The 19054-nt window shown below is 49.4% G+C and overlaps 1 protein-coding gene across 1 annotated transcript in view; it reads left to right on the top strand.

Moving 5' to 3' along the window:
* Positions 1–2514: 2514 nt before the first annotated feature.
* Positions 2515–19054, top strand: part of WNT7A (Wnt family member 7A) — a 97314-nt gene continuing 80774 nt past the window's right edge. The window contains exons 1-2 of the mRNA XM_023751380.1: positions 2515–2607; positions 4758–5106. Of these exons, the coding sequence (XP_023607148.1) occupies positions 2515–2607; positions 4758–5106 (442 nt within the window). The remainder of the gene's footprint in view (positions 2608–4757; positions 5107–19054) is intronic.

The following is a 19054-nucleotide window of genomic DNA, read 5'->3' as shown; positions in this document are numbered from 1 at the left end:
GCGGTCCCGGTCGGACTAGGTTGATTGTCCTACCGGTTTCTCGCGGAGCATCTGCTCCCTCGGCCCGAGTCACCGGTGATGTGGGGGGACTATGTACCGGAAAGCGTTGTTTGAGTGTTGCAAGCTTTCTGGCCTGGGAATGTTCTACTTCCCCATCGGACAATGGCCTCTCTCATCCACTGCACGCGTGTCCCGGCAAAGTTGGCGTGGCCTGGGGAAAGGCTGTGCTGCCTAAGAGCCGCCAACTTCCGTGGCCCCATCAAAGAGGCCGGGTGGGCAGGGTGCGGGAGAGGTGGGTGCACAAAGGCCCCCCGCAGGCAGGCGCCCCAGTTGTTGTACGTCAGTTCGAGAGGTTCGAGCTGGTAGACCCGCCATCCTGAGGATGTCTGAGTCTGGAAGCCCTCAGAACTAGAGATAGCCAGTAGGGACGCTCCAGCTTGGGGGGCTAGGGTTAGCCAAATCCCAGAGGCCCTTCAGTCCCGGGCATGGAAACAGCAGGTCCAGCAGGAACACTGTGTCGGTATCTGGGACCACAACTGCTCCCAGGGAACTCATCCCCCAGAGTCTCAGAGGCACGGACACAAACGCTCCTAGAGACAGGGCAGTGCCGCGGGCCGGCGGGGCCGTCCGAACAACAGGGAACAGGTACCCAGAGGGAGGGATGTTCTTGGACAAAAAACACCAACCCTACTCAGAACCCTGACACTACAGGATTGCTAAGGACCCTCGGACGTCCAGAGCCTTTCCTAGGCCAAGGGGACAGCGTCTACTAGCCGAAACAGACACACACAGAGACAGGACGAGAGCTGGCCCCGAGACACCAAAGGAGGCAAGCTCGCAGAGCCAGCGCCCGAGAAAGGCGGGATACCCTAACCTAAAACTGGGTGCCAGAATCGGTCTGCGCACGGGCGGAGCAGCCCCCTCCCCCAGTCACCACTGCATTTCTATGGAGGTGGGCTGGGGCGGTGCTCTGTTTGGAAGGTTGGGGTGGGGGCCCCAAACGGGTCTTGGAGCTGCATTTGCACGGCCAGTCACCCTTTGTACTTAAGAGATAATGCGTGTGAAGCACGGAAGGGTGAAGGGGGGGGGGCTTTAAGGATTGATAGAGGTTGTGGCGCTGATGGGCCACCTTGGCAGGTTGCACACAACCTGTTCCCCCACCCCCAGCTGGGAACCTCCCTACTGCTCTGCTTGGGGAGGGGCGGGCTGGCTGCCGGTGCTGCTGCGAGGGGTGGTGTGTGGCAGATCCTTTGTATTTTGTCACTACCACTCCTCCCCTTTGCCCACCTCGCGTCTCTGGAGCAGGGATTTCTCAGGTTGACCCGCAGTGGAAGCAAGCAAGTGCGCACAGAGCTAACGAGCCGGCCCGCCAGCCCCAACTGCTGGCAGAGCAGGCGACCGCGGGCGGAGAGGCGGCTGCGGGGCCCTCGCACTGCCGGCCTCCTGTGTGTTTTAAGTGTTATTGATTCGCCCGCGGCTGAGTGGCTTCTCTCCCCCGCCTCCCCCCCCCCCCCACCCCCACCTGCTTTAATCTTCACTTTGGCTCGCGCACCCGCCGCCACGCGCGCATCTAGCATCCAGGAAGCCGGTCTGGCTGATTGGCGCTAGCCGCTTGTGGCTTTATCTTCTTTTTAATTAGAAACGGGGTGGAGGGACCCGGAGGGGAGAGAGAAAGGAAAAACAACAGAAAATAACCTCCCCTGGCTGCACCGCCTGCCCGACCTCCCGCCGGCGCCAGCACCTCATTGACCCCGTGGGGGCCCAGCTGCCCCGGGGAGGGATCCAGGAAGGGCGCTAGCCGAACTGCGGCCCAGCAGCTGCCCTTTGGGGCCCAAAGAGGTCCAGGTCGGGAGGAATTGCAGGGTAATTTGGGACCAGGCCCTGCTGCTCCATGAGCCTTGGGTTATCTATCTGTAAAATGAGCATGCGGGGTGAAGTCCCTAAGAGGCCGTCTAGTTCCCCAGATATGACTGGTTCCTTCTGATGGCAGGACATCTGTGGTATTTTTATTTTATCTGGATAGTTCCAATGATTGAAGCACCAGCCCCTGTGACAATCAGATCTAATAATAATAATAATAATAATAATAATAATAATAATAACAACAACTTTAACAACAACATCTTCTAAGCACTCTCCATGTTTTAACACGTTTAATTTTTGCAGCAATCCTGTGAGGTGGGGGCTAATTATTATTATCCTCATTTTAGCCATGGAAGTACAGAGAGGAAGTGTAACTTGCCCAAGGTCACACAGTTAGTAAGCGAAGGAAACTTACATGGCACCCTAGCTCTGACCACTTAGCCAGGAGCCTATTGTTCCTATGAATTTTTGACCCTAATATATCATTACACTTCTCTGCTGGTGTAGGAATTTCCTTGTGGTCAGGTAAGAGTTCAAAGATTCCTCCTGACTTATGGATAGAACCTCCACTTAATCTTTCTGTGCCACTTCTTTCTCAAACAATTCAAACATCCTAGCTCTGTGTAGACTCTGTTTTAATGGTTGAGATGAATGGCTGTAGCTTCTGTTTCAAATCCATTACCTGTTAGCCTCCATGTCTCAATCTCTGTGAACCCCAGTTTTCAGACATGTGAAATAGATATGGTGAGTCTTGCCCAACAGGGCTGTTTAGAAAGGTCGCATGGGCTAATGTTAGTGACAGCATTCACCATACAGACTTGACACATACTAGGGATGCTGCAAAAGTTCACTGAGGCAGTCAAGTCCATATTTGGGAAGCAGGTGCTCACCTTAAGTGACATTTTTAAAGTTCTACAATCCATTTATGCAGTAACCATTTAGTGAACCAGCAGACAGCCTTCCTGCCCTCAAAGAGCTCACAGTCTAATGAGAAAGGCAATGAACAAGTGAGCAGACAAATGAAAAACAAACACACACATTAAGACATTTCAGAGGACTGGACCATGAGTAGCAAGAGTATTAAGAAACACAAAACGGAGATTGTGATGGAAAGTTAGGAGGGGAGGGGTGGGAAGGCAGGTGACTCAAGGTCACATAAATGATGACAAGAAGCCAAGCATGTGAAGCTCAGGGGGTGAGAAAGCTTCTAGGGAGAGGTACCAACAAGGACAAAGGGCCTGAGACAGGAAGAAGCTGGTGTGAGGCAGGAGCAGAGGGAAAAAGGACAGGAGTGGTCAGTTAGGCACCTGGAAAGGAGTGGGATCAGCTCATCTCTGGTGCTATTGACACAGAGTAACTGCGCTTTAAGAAATCCCAATTTCAGAACAACTTCCCATGCCTGAGCTCCAGGATGGAAAGCATGGGGCACTTACTCCAGTGACTGGCCATGGCCCTCAATAAGTGGAAGCTCTTATTATTATAACTACAGTGAGACATCTGGGGTGAGATCTCTTTCAAAGTAGACTTGAGGATTATACAAAAGGAAACTCCATATGAATGGGCCATCTTTATGCAAATGAAGGACTACCTGCATCATTAGGGTTACCATCTGAGCCTGTTTGGGGTTATCTTGATATTAAGAATGGCCCCATCCTCAGGCCAGGTATCCACAAGTCACACTGATGCCCGTCTTTCTACCTTCTCCATCTGTCCCGTTAGCTCCACCCCATCCATCAGTCCATCAATCCATAGCAAGTTTGGTCAGCTCCATCTGCAGCCATCCCCAAAGGCCAAGCCACCACCACCTCTTGCCTGCTCACTCTCCCTGCTTCTGCCCTGGCATCTTATAGTCCTCTCCCATGGGGCTGGAGAGATGGGACACTGTCAGTATCATGCTTACAGCCTTTCAGTGCTTTCTGATACCTGAGAACATTCTAGCCCTGAGTCATCTTTTGCCCCCAGATTGTCCTCCTTCCTAAGCTCTGGTTTGCATCACCTTCTATGGGTTCTTTCTGTTTCTTGGAGACCCCAAGCTTGTCCCCTTCCATGACTTCGTTTTCTGTTCCCTCTGCCCATAAATACTCTTCCCCATACCTTTCCACTGCTGATCATTCAGGTCCCTGCTTCACTGCCACTTCCTCAGGAAGACCCTTCTTGACCACCCCAGCTAAAGTGGCTCTGTCCCTTCCCTCCCAAACCCACCCTTGCTGCCATCACAGCATCTTTACTTAGGCTCCGTAGTGTGCACCACTGTCTGGAATGGCTTGTTGTATTTGTTTATGGTGCGTACATTGTCTCCCTCTGTAGCTCTTCGAGTGCAGGGCCTTGGCACCTGAGAGATGTCTGATATGTGTCTATTCAGTGAATGACTCTCCAGAATAGGCATAAGCTTCCTCTAGGCCAGTCATGTCTAGAGGAGGCTACATATACACCATTGGCATGCAGGGAGCAAACCTAGAACTTGTATTCACAATTTCTGCTTAAATATTTTTTGCTAATAAAACATACACATACATACTAGAGAGTATATAAAACATGTACAAACAGTTGTTTTTTTAAATGAACATCTGTGTACTCACCAACCTTTCAGAGGCAATTGCTGCATGAAATTGTAGTATCCCTTGCTTGCCTTTATCGTTTTCCCACATAAAGATGATTCCTAAACAATATTGGGATTCATTTTGCATGATTTTAAATTTCATCTCAATTGAAACCTACCATAATTAGAAAGGCAACTTGCTTAGTTCCAACATTTATGTTTGACATACATCATCTTATTTTTTGCTATTGAAAAAGGAAATCAAGCCTCACTAATATTGTATATACACCCCACACAGAAACCAATGTGAAACCACAGGTGAATAAACCTGGGTTGGGGTGCTGTATCAAAAAAGTTGGGAGACTCCTGCTGGGAGCTGTGGGGTGAGGTGGCCAGGGATGGATACCAGGGAGGACCTGTAGTCCATGCCCCACCCTGCGAGCCTAATGCTCCGTCTCTCTGTGTCCCCTGCTCCAGTGGCTTCTCCTCGGTGGTAGCTCTGGGCGCGAGCATCATCTGTAACAAGATCCCAGGCCTGGCTCCCAGACAGCGGGCGATCTGCCAGAGCCGGCCGGACGCCATCATCGTCATAGGAGAAGGCTCACAAATGGGCCTGGACGAGTGTCAGTTTCAGTTCCGCAATGGCCGCTGGAACTGCTCCGCGCTGGGGGAGCGCACCGTCTTCGGGAAGGAGCTCAAAGTGGGTACGTGCTCACCGGACACTGCAAACAGGCAAAAAGGGTCTTACAGGCTACTGACAGAATACTCTTGGGAGCCCTCTGGGACTCCTCACCTGCCCATGCTGGGATGACTCCACTGTGGGATCCTCAAGGGGCTGCGACTTGAATTCAGGTCTCCTAACAAGAGTCGGCTCTCTGGTTTGAATCCAGACCACCCTGGCCCTGTATGGCAGAGTTGAATACTAACTGGTTGATACGGCACTTATGTTGTTTTTTGAATTGAAGCCCAAATTTAAAATTAGCCATTTTACCTAAAAATAAAATTTCTGAATTCTTTTGAAAAATAGGCTTACACATGTATCCACATAGTTATTATGGGCTAGAGCTGAGAACACAGCTTCCTTTAGGTGGAGCCTAGGCAACCCATTCACTGCCATAGTCCCCACCACTCCCTATTATCCATCTTAAATTCACCCTTATATGATACTAGAGGCCCCGTGCATGAAATTCATGCACTGGTGGGGGAGGGGTCCCTCAGCCTAGCCTGCACCCTCTCAGAGTCTGGGAGCCCTCAGGGATTGTCTGACTGCTGGCTTAAACACGCTCCCCCTGGCTGAGCGGTGCTCCCCTGTGGGAGCACACTGACCACCAGGGGGCAGCTCCTGCGTTGAGTGTCTGCCCCTGGTGGTCAGTGCATGTCATAGCAACCAGTCGTTCTGCTGTTTGTTGATTTGCATATTAGCCTTTTATTATATAGGATGCCTGGCCACTGTGGGCATTTCAGTTTGCAACCCCTATTGTTGCTTAGACACACCACACACACACACACACACACACACACACACACACACACAGAGGCACAAAGTGTCAGGCCATGCATTTGGTTTTCAAACCAATGCGAGAAAAGCCTGGTAGAAAGGGGTTGGTCATGGGAGCCCTGGTTAGTGAGGGGAAGGCCATGTTGTGTATCTTGCTTATGTGCATTGGACTGGAGGGCCAGCGACTCTGCAGGCTTGCTTTGAGCTGTGGACCTGCCTGAAGGTCAGGTCAGCCTCGTCTCTTTGGGCTGGAGTGGTTCACCTGGCCTACTCCACTGCTCAAAGGGCACCCCTGAGTTATTTCCCTCAGCCTCAACATCAACAAGTGCAATGGTTACTGAGAAAATTCACCCAAAACCCAGCCACTGCTCTGAGTCCTCACTTCCTTCCTCTTGGATCATACAGCTGGCGTATTTGGGCTCTCAGGTCCCCTGTCCCACTCCCATCAACCTGCTGCCCCCATCCTCCTGCAGATCCTCCTGCAGGCAAGGGCATCCTTTATAAATGGAAATCAGATTATGTCATTTCCTTACTTAACTCCTAGAGTGCCGGGGAGCGCGATTGCCCTCCTCCTGTCTTTTGCCAAAAGTGCCGGGAGCGCTATGGCGCTCCTTCTGCAGTGTCACTATTAGATGCTAGTAGTTCACTCTTTATTGACAGATGGCACCTAAGGAAAATCAGCAAAAATGCCTTGGCAATTTTAGCATAGTTCCTAGGATATTGGTTGGCACTCAAAGGGTTAAAACCCTGGGATCAGAATGAAATCCCGACTGCTGACCTCTGTCCCTGTCTGCCCCCAATCTTCCCTCTCCTCCTTGCCCACCCAACCTCAATCTGTTTCCCAAACACATCACACTGGGTCCTGCTTTCAGAACACAGCCCCAGGAGTTCTTTCTGCCTCAGATCCTTTCCCACAGCCCCATACTCCTGAGCCCTGTTCTCCGTGCATAGCTCCCTCAGCATCCAGGTCTCACAAGCCTCCTCAGGTCCCCTTTCTAAAGTCCTCTTTAGCCAGGAAGCCCCATCCCATCAGCCAAACACTTGGCACTGTCTACATCTCTTCCTCACTCTCTGGGAATGCTGGCTCTTGGGGGTCGGGCCCTCTGCCACATTCACCACTGAATGTTTTCTTTCCCCTTCTTCTTGTAAGGAGGAGCAGCAGTCTCTTGGCCCTGCAGAAGGTCTCATTTTGTCACCACCTTCTGTAGCTGCTTTCTTACTCACACCTGAGGGGACTGCTGAATAGGATCCCAGGTTCAGGGTGAGGTCGGCAGGGGTGTGGGAGCCTCCTCTTTCAGGACCTCACACGAGCTCCCTTTTCAACATCTTTGTGGGATAGGATCTTGCCTTGCACTGCCTGCCCTTGTTCCCCCACTTTCCAACCCCAGGGCTTACTTTTCAAGTGGAGAACCAATGGCCAGAGAAAGGAGGCACTGCCCTGCTCATGCCCAGAAATGGCATCAATACTGAGACTCCAGTTTAGGTCACTGAAATACCCATCTTGTGACCCTCCCCTGGTCATCACCTATGGTTTTTCTGCTAACTCATGCTCTCATCCCTGGCCTCTGTTTCCAGGACCCATGTCTAGGCTCTGACATTATTTCAATAATGAGGAAACTGAGGCTCAGAAGGGACCTGCTCAGGGTCAACAAAAGTGAATGGCAGGGTCTCCCAGGACTGGGTTGATCCCAAGCACAGCTTGCAGTCTTGAAATAGCCAGTCCATTGCTGGTATTGTAATGGTGCCTGCTGGGGTGCAGTGGCAGGCTATGGTGCAGGGAGGCCTGCCCCCACCCCCAGTGGGCCAGAATTATAGAACTGAGGGATCCTTTGCAGGCTGAGGCAAAGGACTACCGCCAGTACACACTGGACAGGAGTGGAGGGAGGCCTGAGGCAAGGAGCATTCTTCAAGAGGCAGGCTTGGATAGGCAGAGGTGGCCTAGGGAATTGAAGCAAAGAGAGGAGTCTAAGGAAACTCATGGGATAGCCCTACCTGGACCTGAAAGAGAATGGAGTCAGAGCCAGGAGGCATGTGGTCAATCTGAGCAGTTTGAATTTCTAGGTGGTGGGGGCAATTGGAGAATTTTGACCATGGGCGTGACTGACAAAGTAGGTCACATTGTATAAAATAGCCACCATTCAATGATTTTTGGCTCATGACATCATATGATTCAATCTAATAGGAATTCTGGAATTAAAGGGTGGGTACAGAATTCATTCATTCATTGTCATTCATTGATTCACTCATGCATTCACTCGCTGTGGCTGGAGGCTGCTGTTCCAGCCTGTGTGGTCTTGGATTCATGAGGGAGGTGAGCCTTAGGCATGTTGGGAGAAGAGCATTCCAGGCAAAGAGAATGGCCGGAGTAAAGGCCCTAAGGCAGAAACATGTTTGAGGAACAGTGAGGAAGCTAGTTTAGCTGGAGAACAGCAAAAGAGAGAAAGAGGAAAGCTCAGAGGTCAGAGAAGGAGCCAGAAGCTGGACAATGCAACATCTATCACGCCAAGTCAGGTTTTTGGATTTTCCTCCAGTGAATGGAAAGCAAGTGATAGGGATCTGACTTTCAGATTTAGCAGCATTGCTCTGGTTCTGGGAACATAAAGAACTGTGGAGGGGCAAGGCTGGGAGTTCCGAGTCTGGTACAATGTTCTAGACAGGAGGTGACCAGTGCTGTGGACTGAGTGGTAGCCATGGAGATCTGCTTGGAAGTGAGCTGCCAGGATGGAGGGAGACTAACAATCTAAAGACCACTGAGGAAGGAGTTACCCTTCTAAGGTGGTGGTAGTGGGAACAGATCAAGATTGGACCCAACTCCTACAAGGCTGAGAAGTCACTTCCCTTCTGAGCCTTGGTTTCCTCTTGTGTGAGCAGGTATCCTGCTAGAAAACACCAAGAAGCAAGTCTCCAATTTAGGCTTTCCGGGCTCTTTATCAGTGTTCTTGCCCCCATGGGTTGCCTTTCTGTGGGAGTGACCTGTCAACAAGGGCTGCCTTGCAGGGGTGAGGGAACAGGAGTATGGTATTTGACTTTTTGTTAGCTTGGCCATCCAATTCACACTGCAGAGAACTGGACACATCTGCCTTTAAAGAGACTTCCCAGAAGCTCCAACTTATGTTTCTGCTTATATCTCATTGGCTTGAACTTAGTCACATGACCATACCAACCTGCAAGGAAAGCTGGGAAATACAGTCTTTTATTCAGAACAGCTATAAGACCAGCTCAGGATCTGTGACTGAAGAGAAAGGGGAACATTGACATTGGAGTGGGCACTAGCCCCGGCATAGGTTTCATCCCATGCTGAGACCTAAAGGCTCTCCTTTCACCACCTCCTCAGCCTTCTCTCCAGTCCCCAGCTCTGCCTGTGTTTCTTGGCTCTGTCTCACCTTCTGAGTATTCCAGATTTTGCTGCATAGATCTGAGGAAGCAGTGGGCAAGGCCCTCTTGGCTGCTAAAACTAAAACTCAGTTCAGGGCACCCCAAAAGAAGAGGGGCTTCTAGTTGGCCTGTGTAACTGGAAAGTCAGGGATGGTGCTGAATTTCAGAATGGCTTGGACCAAAGGTGGTGTTGGCTTCTACCAACCTCAGAACCCACCCCATTGGGACAGCAAGATGGCCATTGCATCGTCAGCACCTAAGTTCAAGTCCTGCAGAAAGGCCTTAGCTTTCTCTGGCAGCACCTGCAGAGGTCCTATGGTTCACTCTGATTGGATCAGCTAACAGGGTTTGACTTTTGGTTGTGAGTCCATCCACACCAATCACAGTGCTTTTGTTGGTCAGGCCTGGGAGTCCTACCCAGACCATTTTTCCGGGAGGGACTGCTCATGAGTCTGTTAGTTAGCTCCGGCTGCTATAATAAAGCACCACAGGCTGGGCAGCTTAAACACAGACATTTATTTTCTCCCATTTATGGAGGCTGGTTTCTTCTGAGGCCTCTCTCCTTGGCTTGCAGATGGCTACCTTCTTACTGTGTCCTCAGAAAGTCTTTTCTCTGTGTGCATGCCCTTGATGTCTCTGTGTGTCCTAATCTCCTATTCTTATAAGGACACCAGTCAGTTTGGGTTAGGGTCACCCTCATGGTCTCATTTTAACTTAATCACCTCTTTAAAGGTCATACTGGGGGTTATGAATTTGGGAAGGGACACAATTTGGTTCATAACAATGAGCAACCAGAGGGCAGCATGGTCTGTGCATTAGGGGAAGGAATAAGGGGTGTAGTGGTGTTCAGAGGTAAGACTCCAAGGTGGGAGGAATGGACTGGACAATGGAGATGGGCCTTCCCTTGGGTCTTATGGGTGGGAAGAATTTCACTGGCCAGTGAATAGGATCCCAGGCAGAGGGAACAGCAGTATAAACATATGGACATTTGATTGCTAAGGGGATGGTCAACAGGAGTTTGCAGCCTCAGATTACTTGACAGGCTGCCTATTCAAGGGTCTTAAAATGCCAGGGATTCAACTTTATCAGCTGCTTCCCAGTGTGGCCCTTGGGGGCTTAAAAAGATATTCATCAATGTCCAGGGTTTTTCTTTTCTTAAATAATACAATGACACCCATCCTTTGAGTCTGCCACCCAGCACAACAACTAGAACAAGGACAGGTAATTTGCATCCACTTCTGTGAGCATCCCTCGTGCACACCTGCCTTTCCCCCGCAAGCCTTACGTTCACTATCCTGAATCTTGGGTTTTCCATTCCTTGCTTATTTATGTCTAATTTATCATGTTGATATATTCCCTAGAAGTCAATTATTTGATTCTATTTGTATTTAATATTATAAAGAAAAGCATCACACTGTGTAATCTTTTGGCATTTACTCCTTCGCTTACTACTCGTAAAACTCACCTATCTTCCTTGTAGCTGCTGTTGATTCATTTCAGCTGTGGTAAATAGACTCAATCTGTGCACCCATGCTTTGGGTTATGGGACATCTGGGTGGTCTCTAAGCATTTGTTGTCACTAACAGTGCCACACAGGCCTCCTTGTGCTCATCTCCTGGCACCCATGTGTATGCATTTCTCTTGGGTATATACAGAGGAATGGAATTGCTGGTCACAGGGTATGAATGCCAACCTAAGTTCCACAGTGATTGTGCCAAGTGCCACTCCCACCAGTGAGCAGCATTGATCTACGGCCACTCCAACACTGGGAATCATCTAAACTTCCTCATTTTTGCCTAGGGAATGGGTGTGAAATGTTTCCCACTGTCATCTTGATTTACACTTCCCTGAGAAGTGATGCTGTTGAAATCTCTTCCCACATTTACTGGCTGTGTATGTTTACTCTTCTATAAGTTTCCTATTCATGCTTTTTGCACATTTTTTTGTAGGTTTGTGTGTCCTTCCCTCAGTTTTGTTTCATGGTGCAGGGAGTAGAGAGGGCTGGGTCAGCAGCACCTTAGGGAGGCAGGGTCATGAGAGGCTTCACTCTCTTGTCTTTTATGTTTTCATGGAGGACCGGTAGGTGCCAGGAGTGGAGACAGCTCTTCCTCACATATCAACTGATTTGGTCCCATCCTCTTGGAAAGGAGGCCTTCATCTCAGGCTCAGAGCAAGCTGGAGGCTGACCAAAGTCATGTGGCTGTTTTGTGGCAAGACTGAGATTGGTAGTAATTCCCTGTTGCTGAGAGATTCTTCTGTTTATGTGAGCCTGCCAGAGTTGAGGGTCTCCATGCTGCTGTGAACTTGAGAACCTTGTTTTTTTGTTGCTGGGCTGTGGGGCAGCCAAATAAGTACTGGCATCAAAGTCATGCAGCCAGGTGTCCATCCCAAGCCCACCACTACCTTGCTGGTGACTCTGAGCAGGTATCTCACTTTTCTGATCTCAGACTGGCCATCTACAGAATGCGGGTGTCATATGGCCCACCTTGCTAGGTGGCAGCAACATGACACAGGGTGTAAGACCCTGGCATCTGCTGGGTTAGGGCCATCAGAGGATGTCCCTTTGTTCCTCCCAGGAGGCCCACATGCCTGTCTCAGATGACGAAGAGCTCAAAGAATTGGGAACCTTGCTCTAGATTTGATTCTTGTTGCAATAGCATGGGAAGATGTAGAGTGAAATGGGGAGAAGCTCTTGGTTCAATTACTAAGCCAAGATCACTATTTTGACTACCAGTCTGTCCACTTCTCACTAACTCCACTACCACTTCCTCATTCAAAACTCTATCTTTAAAGACTTGTCTCGACAACTACATCAGCCTCCTAATATACCCTCGCCTCCCCCATACACACAGCCATTCAGCATAGCATCTTCCCTGTGATGCTCTGATCATGGCACCTCCTGTGTAAAACCCCTCCATGGTTTCCTATTGCTCTGGGAATAAAATACTGACAGGCCCCCTGGTCCCTTACAGACCTCTGTGACCTGCATCCCAACCCCATCTCCACCCCAGCCCCGCTGGCCTTCTTCCCATCCTTAAGCAAGCGAAAGTCCTTTCAACCTCAGGACCTTTGCCCTGGCTATTCCTTCTGCCTGGGCAGTCTTCTGTCCTTCCATTCTGGACTCACATGTCACTCCACCCAAGAGAAGCCTTCATGAGTCTCCCGTGTAGCACAGACTCGTCCCTAGCCATCCCTCACCTTGCTACACTTTTCTCGTATCTCTTTGACTACTTCAGTGCATATTCCTGATTTATTTGTTCATTATGCAGCGCTTTGTAACGGTTCAGCCCCGAAGCCACCTGCTTGGTTCTTTTTGCAGCCAAGGACCTTGACCACATGGCAATGATAACAGTGCCTATCACATAGGTGTGGGAGGAGGAGATTACGTATTCCCCATGAGGCACTCAGAACCGTGCCTGACACACTGCACAGGCACCATAAATCATAGTTGAAGTGTTATCACTTGTCTCTTGGGCTAGAAGGCAGCTCGTTGAGAGAGCAAAGTCCTCTGATGCAGAGGCTGGCATATGAGGGCATGGTCACTATGGCACAGTGGATGTGGGGACAGACCCCTGCCCCAATTCCTTCTGGAGTAGGAGGAGGAACAGAAGAGTGACAGGGAGAAGCTGCTGAATGATGGCAGGTAACCTACCCAGCATTACGCAGGTCTCCATTCAAATGCCACCTCCTCCAGAAGGCCTTCCTTGACCACCTGGCCTGAGACAACCCCCTGAGGTTGAAAGGACTTTCACTTGCTTAAGCGTCAGTGGGGCTGGGGTGGAGATAGGGTTGGGATGCAGGTCACAGAGGTCTGTAAGGGACCAGGGGGCCTGTCAGTATTTTACAGTACTCACTACTGTACTCACAATTAACCCGGTGCTGCTGTTTTTACAGTACTCACTAATTTCAGAAATGACTTTGCTTACTCTGTAATGGTGTGCCTAGCATCAGTCTTCTTTCCAACTATGAGGAAGTCCATGGAGCCAAGATCTGTCAGTCATGTTCTCCTGGACCCCTCGGTGCCTGGCACACAGTAGGTGCTCAGGAAACACATGGAGAAATGCATGACTCCCAGGCAGTTCAGCTCCTCTGTGCCCAGTGAGCTAATGGTTTTTCTGAGCTGCTGAGGACAAGGGCCAGGTTTTGTTTATCTATTGACTCCCAGGTGTGGGTGGCACCTCACACTCTGTTGTGTGAGTACTTTTTATTTCTGACCCAAAATACAAGATTGAACATTCATTCCTGCACATTTCCATTTTCATTCCATTTAGCCCCGCATTCTGTTAGCTTTCCCTTCCAACTCTTCCTTGACTTCAAACAGGATAAAAATGTTGACTAAGTCAAGGCCTCAGGAACCCCTCCCCCACACGTGACTCAGAGGCCTTTTCCCAGAAGAAACCCTAGCCTCCACTCCCTCCCCACCCCACCCCACCCCCAACAGCTTCTCAGGGTGAAAAGGGTGCTCCTTCGATGGTAAATTTGTGAACTCACAACACTGTACTCAAGAGATCCAGAGTTTCCACCACCATAATAAAGGTTCTGAAAAGTCCTGCAGACAAGTGAGCAGCTGGAGCAGGCTTCCCCTGGAGGGTCCACCTTGGACTCAGTGACACTCTGGTGGAGCTGCCCTTCAGAGGCACCTACATCAAGAAACACTACTCTGGAGACCCTCACAGGTTGACCATGCTCATAATGTGGGGTTTGCACTAACCAGGAATCCACCAAAGATTGTTCACTTACCCCCAAGCCCGATATTTTTCCCCAAGGGCACAGCAGAGGCACATCCCAGCTTGTGATATTGCTGAGGATGATGAGATGGAATTCTAGGCAACATTACCCTTGAAAGTCCCTTAAATCAGCCTCAAAATTCAGAACACCTGGTTTTTTATGCAAGTACAGTAAAGCATTCATGTGGATGTATAATGCATATGTAGTAGCACAGAATATAGAAGAGTACATATCCAAAATATACCTATAGTATTTTTTGAATTCTGTTTAGATTCCACATGTAAGTGAAATCATATGGCATTTGTCTTTCTCTGTCTGACTGATCTCACTTTAAATATTCTCAAGGTCCATCTATGTTGTTCCAGATAGCAAGATCTCATTCTTCTTCATGGCTGAACAATATCCCATTGCACATATGCACCATATCTGCTTTATCCATTCATTCAATAGACACTTGGGCTTTTCCATGTCCTGCTATTGGAAATACTACTGCAGTGAACATCGGAGTACAGATATCTCTTTAAGATAATGATCTAGTTTTCTTCAGATATATACCCAGAGTGGGATTACTGGGACATAGGGTAGTTCTATTTTTAATTTTTTGAGAAACCTCTATACTCTTTTTCATAGTGGCCACACTAATTTACATTTCCATACATGCAGTATTTTAATTTATTTTTTCCCTAAGTGCATTTTCCTGAATTCATATAAACTGAATATTCATGAGATCACACACCATGTTCCCAGCCCATGTGCCCCCCCTACATTTATTTATTTATCTGCCCCACAGATATTAACTAGAATCTTCTGAGTGGTAAACAGCTGATGAATCAGCCACAGGCTCAGAGTTTTAGGGCACTCACTGACTGGCGGGGAGTCAGGGCTTAAATGTAGAAGAGGAGAGGGCACTGGGTGATGAGCAGGTGGACTGTCACATGGAAGGCTGCCTGCAGGGTCACCTGAAATAGGCTGGCCCACAACCCAGGGGAGGAAGGGTGTGGCAGTGGAGAAGCAGCCCAGAAAAGCTTTCAGTAGTGACACAGCCAGGAGCCAGGGGCCCAGAGATGGGTGCCCTGGACTGGAGGAGGAGGAGTAGGGAAGGCAGGAAGAGGCAGAGGGAGAGGTGGGGACAGTCAATCTGCAGGGTTTTGTGTTCAGGCCTCGGGTGTGCCTGGGAGGAGAACTGTCAGAAGAGTCTCCGTCTCAAGTGAGAGGCAGGATGTAGGAAGGTAATCAGATTCCTAGCACACGCAGAAATCTGCTCTGTCTCCAGCATTATGGTCAACAAAGGAATGGCAATTTCCGATGTATGCTTCTGGGCATCTGCATTCTTTTCCAAATACTCCTGACCTCCGGTTTGGTGCTTCCTTGCCAGGATTTTTCCAGGGATGGGCACAGATGACCTGGGATTCAGGCCCTGGGACTCACCCTTCTCTACGGATGGTAACCTTGGTGCACTTCTGGGCTTCTGTTCTGGTTGCAGTTGTCATCACTTCTCTTCAGCAGTCACTTCCGCAGTTCCCCTCTCTCCCTGAGTGACTGCTGGGCCTCTCACCTGGGAATCTGCATGCCTTGCACAATTCATCTTTTTGCCCGCCCCCCTCCCTGCCCCAGGGGCTATAAGAGTGGATGGAGTACATGTCTGCTGAGCTGTGCTGCTTGGAGGGAGGACCTTTCCAGGGAGAGAGACAGAAGCGAGGGCTGGGGCCAGCTCCAATTGCTGCCTTTTCTTAACAATACCCCGTCTTGCCTGAGCAAAGACCTTTCTCTTCCTATTCTTGTCCAGAACACAGCTAACAAAGGACACTTTCTCTCATTTGCATTTCTTTTGCATTCTGTGTTTTAGTTCTCCTGACACTATTTTTGAGATAAGTCTTTCGTTATAATGTTCTTTTTCCAATTTCCATATGGTGGACAGACAGACACACACACACACACACACACACACACACACACACACACGCCACACACTTTTACACCCACAATCTTTCAGTCATTCTCTGTTGAGGATTTACAGGTGAATAATAGAGGTTACTGCAATCTAGTTGGAAGAAAGAGATAGATAATTCAATTAAACACAAAGTAAGGATGGCTAATGTGCTGGGCCACAAGCAGAGGGAGGACTATCAGGAAGGTCCCTCAGAGCAGGGACACTGGAGCTGTGTCTTGATAGGCATGCTTCACCAACAATGCATCTATCTAGTAAGAGCTATTCTTATTAATCCCTTACCAGGTATTGTGCAAGCCTGTTATGTGCCTTGCTTTATTCACTCCTCACAACCTTAGAAAGCAGATATTTTATTATTCATTTTATAAATGAGGAAACTGAGGCCTTGAGAGGTCAGTTAATTCACTCAAGGTCCTGCCACTGGGAAATGGAGCCAGAATGTGAACCCAGGTTTATCAGTCTCCAGGGCCCTGCTTTGAAACCATTGGGCTACATTGCCTATTACCTGGAAGATGGGAGAGGAAGGGCATTACTAGACTGAAGGAACAAAATGTGCAAAGGCATGGAGGCAGGAAGGAATAGGTAGTGGCCCTTGATGGGTACTCAGCAGTGCTCTCCTCCTTGCTTGGTGGAAAGAGACACTTAGATAGAACCAAGGTAGGAGAGAAGGGTGGAGGCAGCAGGCCTACACCTGTCCCTTCCCCAAGTTCCATCTCTGCGGGTCCATTACCTTAATCAGACCCAGCCCAGGCCCTGCTCCCCAGTTTCTCTGGTTGTTCATCAAGAGATTCTCTAATTCCTGTGGATGGAGACACCCGGATGTGGCATATTCTGAGCCCAGAGGGTGTGAACTGCCATGCCACAGGGCTGGCAAAAGCAACCTTTTTCCATCTGTGTATTTTCCAAATCATCATGTATTTCAGCTTGTGTCACTGCAGATTGCTCACTCTCTGACCCATTGGCTTTAAATAGAAAAAGAAAAAAATACAATGCACTTTGTGGTTTCCAGTAAGATACCGTAAATACACCCAGATAATATTCCGGGGCAAACCATTTGCAGTGGATGCTCAGGGCAGTGCAATGGAACCTTTCGGGCAGCCTGGACATCAGTGCATTTCCTCTGTACCCGCCAGGATTGCTGTGGGGCTGGAATGCGTGGAGGGCGTCAGTCAGGCTCCCCACTGAAAATCTCAGTAACAATACCAGTCTTTTCTGGGCACTTTCTAGAGGCCTAGTCTTTTCACACAGGGGTTTCCTTGAACCTTCATGGCAACTTGGCAGTGTCCTCCTGGTGGTTCCCATTTAACAGATGGGGAAGCTGAGACTCAGGAGGCAGAGTCTTTGCTCAGGGTCACCCAGCTAAATAGGAGCAGAGAGGAGAGACTGGCGAGCTCCATTTTATTCGAGTTCTGAGCTGAAGCCACCTGGACTTCTGGAGGGACAATTTTTTTGGAGATATGGGTAGATTCAGAGTTCAGGAGGGTGTGGTGGAGGGGAGAGTGGAGATTCCATACTGGAAGCCAGGAGACCCTGGTTATTCCCCTGGTCTCGCTGAGTCACTGGAGACTTTGGGCAAGTCTCTTGACTTCCTTGAACCTGTCATTCAAGGAGGAACCATGGGCTTCATGTCTGGGGCTCTGGGAGTCTATTCCCTGATTCCAGGGGCATCAGAGCCTCTGCTGGGGCAGGATAGCAGGGGCCAGAGGACCTGCTACTGCCCTCTCTATAGCTTCAGCTACTCCCACACCCCATCGTTCACCTGCTTCCACCACAGACTGTATCATGCCAGGGCCACCACACAGTCTTTCTCTGGCCTGGAGCCCTCTCTCCGCACCCCCCGCCCTCCCCCCCCCACAGACAGCCTCCTAGCTGCTTCTCCATGCTCAAAAGCTACCATGCCAGATGCCTTCTGCTCTGACTCTGTTCTGTTCTACATTCTTCAGAGTCCTCAGCTGCTACTGAGTGTTTTTTTAATTTTTATTTTTTAAATTTTGTTTTATTGCTTAAAGTATTACAAAGAGTATTACATATGTCTCCTTTTTTTCCCCCCTTGACATTCCCCCGGCCTCCCCTACGCTACTGAGTGTTTTGATCTCCCTATCTGTACCCCATAAAGTCAAGGCATGTCTAAATCTCTCTTGTCAGTTTTCTCAGCCCCTAGTGTGGTATCTGGCACACAGTAACTGTTTAAGAAATATCTGTTGAGTGAAGAAATAGGGCACATGGCTCACTCAGTCAAGGAGACCAAGGGGATGGCTGGCTTTGATGGAAGTTCTTCCTCTGCTCATGGGCAGGAGGTAGAGGTGATGGTCAGGGGCAAGAGGTAGAGGTGGATGGTCAGGGGCAGGAGGTAGAGGTGATGGTCAGGGCAGAAAGGGTGGGGCTGTCCCTGGAGGGTACATGGTCAGTGATGGTCAAGCCCAGTATCTGCTGCTTATGGGCCCCATGTGGTAGATCCAGGAAAGAGGCTGGGCTGCGGTCAGTAGGACTAGAGTGAGTATCATGCCCTTACAGTAGAGAGTAACTCAGATGCTGGAGCTGGGCTAATTGGGTTGGAATCCTTGGCAGGTTACATCACTTCTCTGGGTCTCAATTTCTATGTCTGTAAAATGGAGATAATAACAGCCCACACCTCATAGGATTGTTGTAGGATTAAGTGAGTCGATCTATATAGAGTGCTTAGAACAGAGCCTGGCAAATAGTAAGCAATTTTATGACTTTGCTATGCTTATTATGAACATTGGGTACATTGTCTCACTCCACTTCTGCAGCAATCAAGCAGCCATCTCTAAACCGTCTTCCAGATCTTGTAAGGGACAAAGGAGATGGCATTCAGGAAATCATCTAGTGGGAGGGGCACTCTCAGGCCAATGGGGTGGTCCTTCTCAGAGTATTGCCATGGTCAGGGTCTGGGTGTGCTCTGGAGTTGTTGAGATAGCATGTGACCTCTGGGCTTGCATCTGGACTCTGCCGGAGCAAGTCTCCCTGAACCTCAGTTTCTCCACTGATAAAATAAGGAGCTGTTAGTCACCTGGGTTGGGTGAAGAAGGAATAGACAGATGGCTGGAGTACGCTGTGGCCTTTCATGCTGAAAGTCTGAGAT

Source organism: Myotis lucifugus, unplaced genomic scaffold (genome assembly GCF_000147115.1).
Source record: "Myotis lucifugus unplaced genomic scaffold, Myoluc2.0 scaffold_21, whole genome shotgun sequence".
NCBI classification, from domain to species: domain Eukaryota; kingdom Metazoa; phylum Chordata; class Mammalia; order Chiroptera; family Vespertilionidae; genus Myotis; species Myotis lucifugus.
The sequence above is the reverse complement of the archived record's forward strand: the minus strand, read 5'-3'. Positions and strand labels throughout refer to the sequence as shown.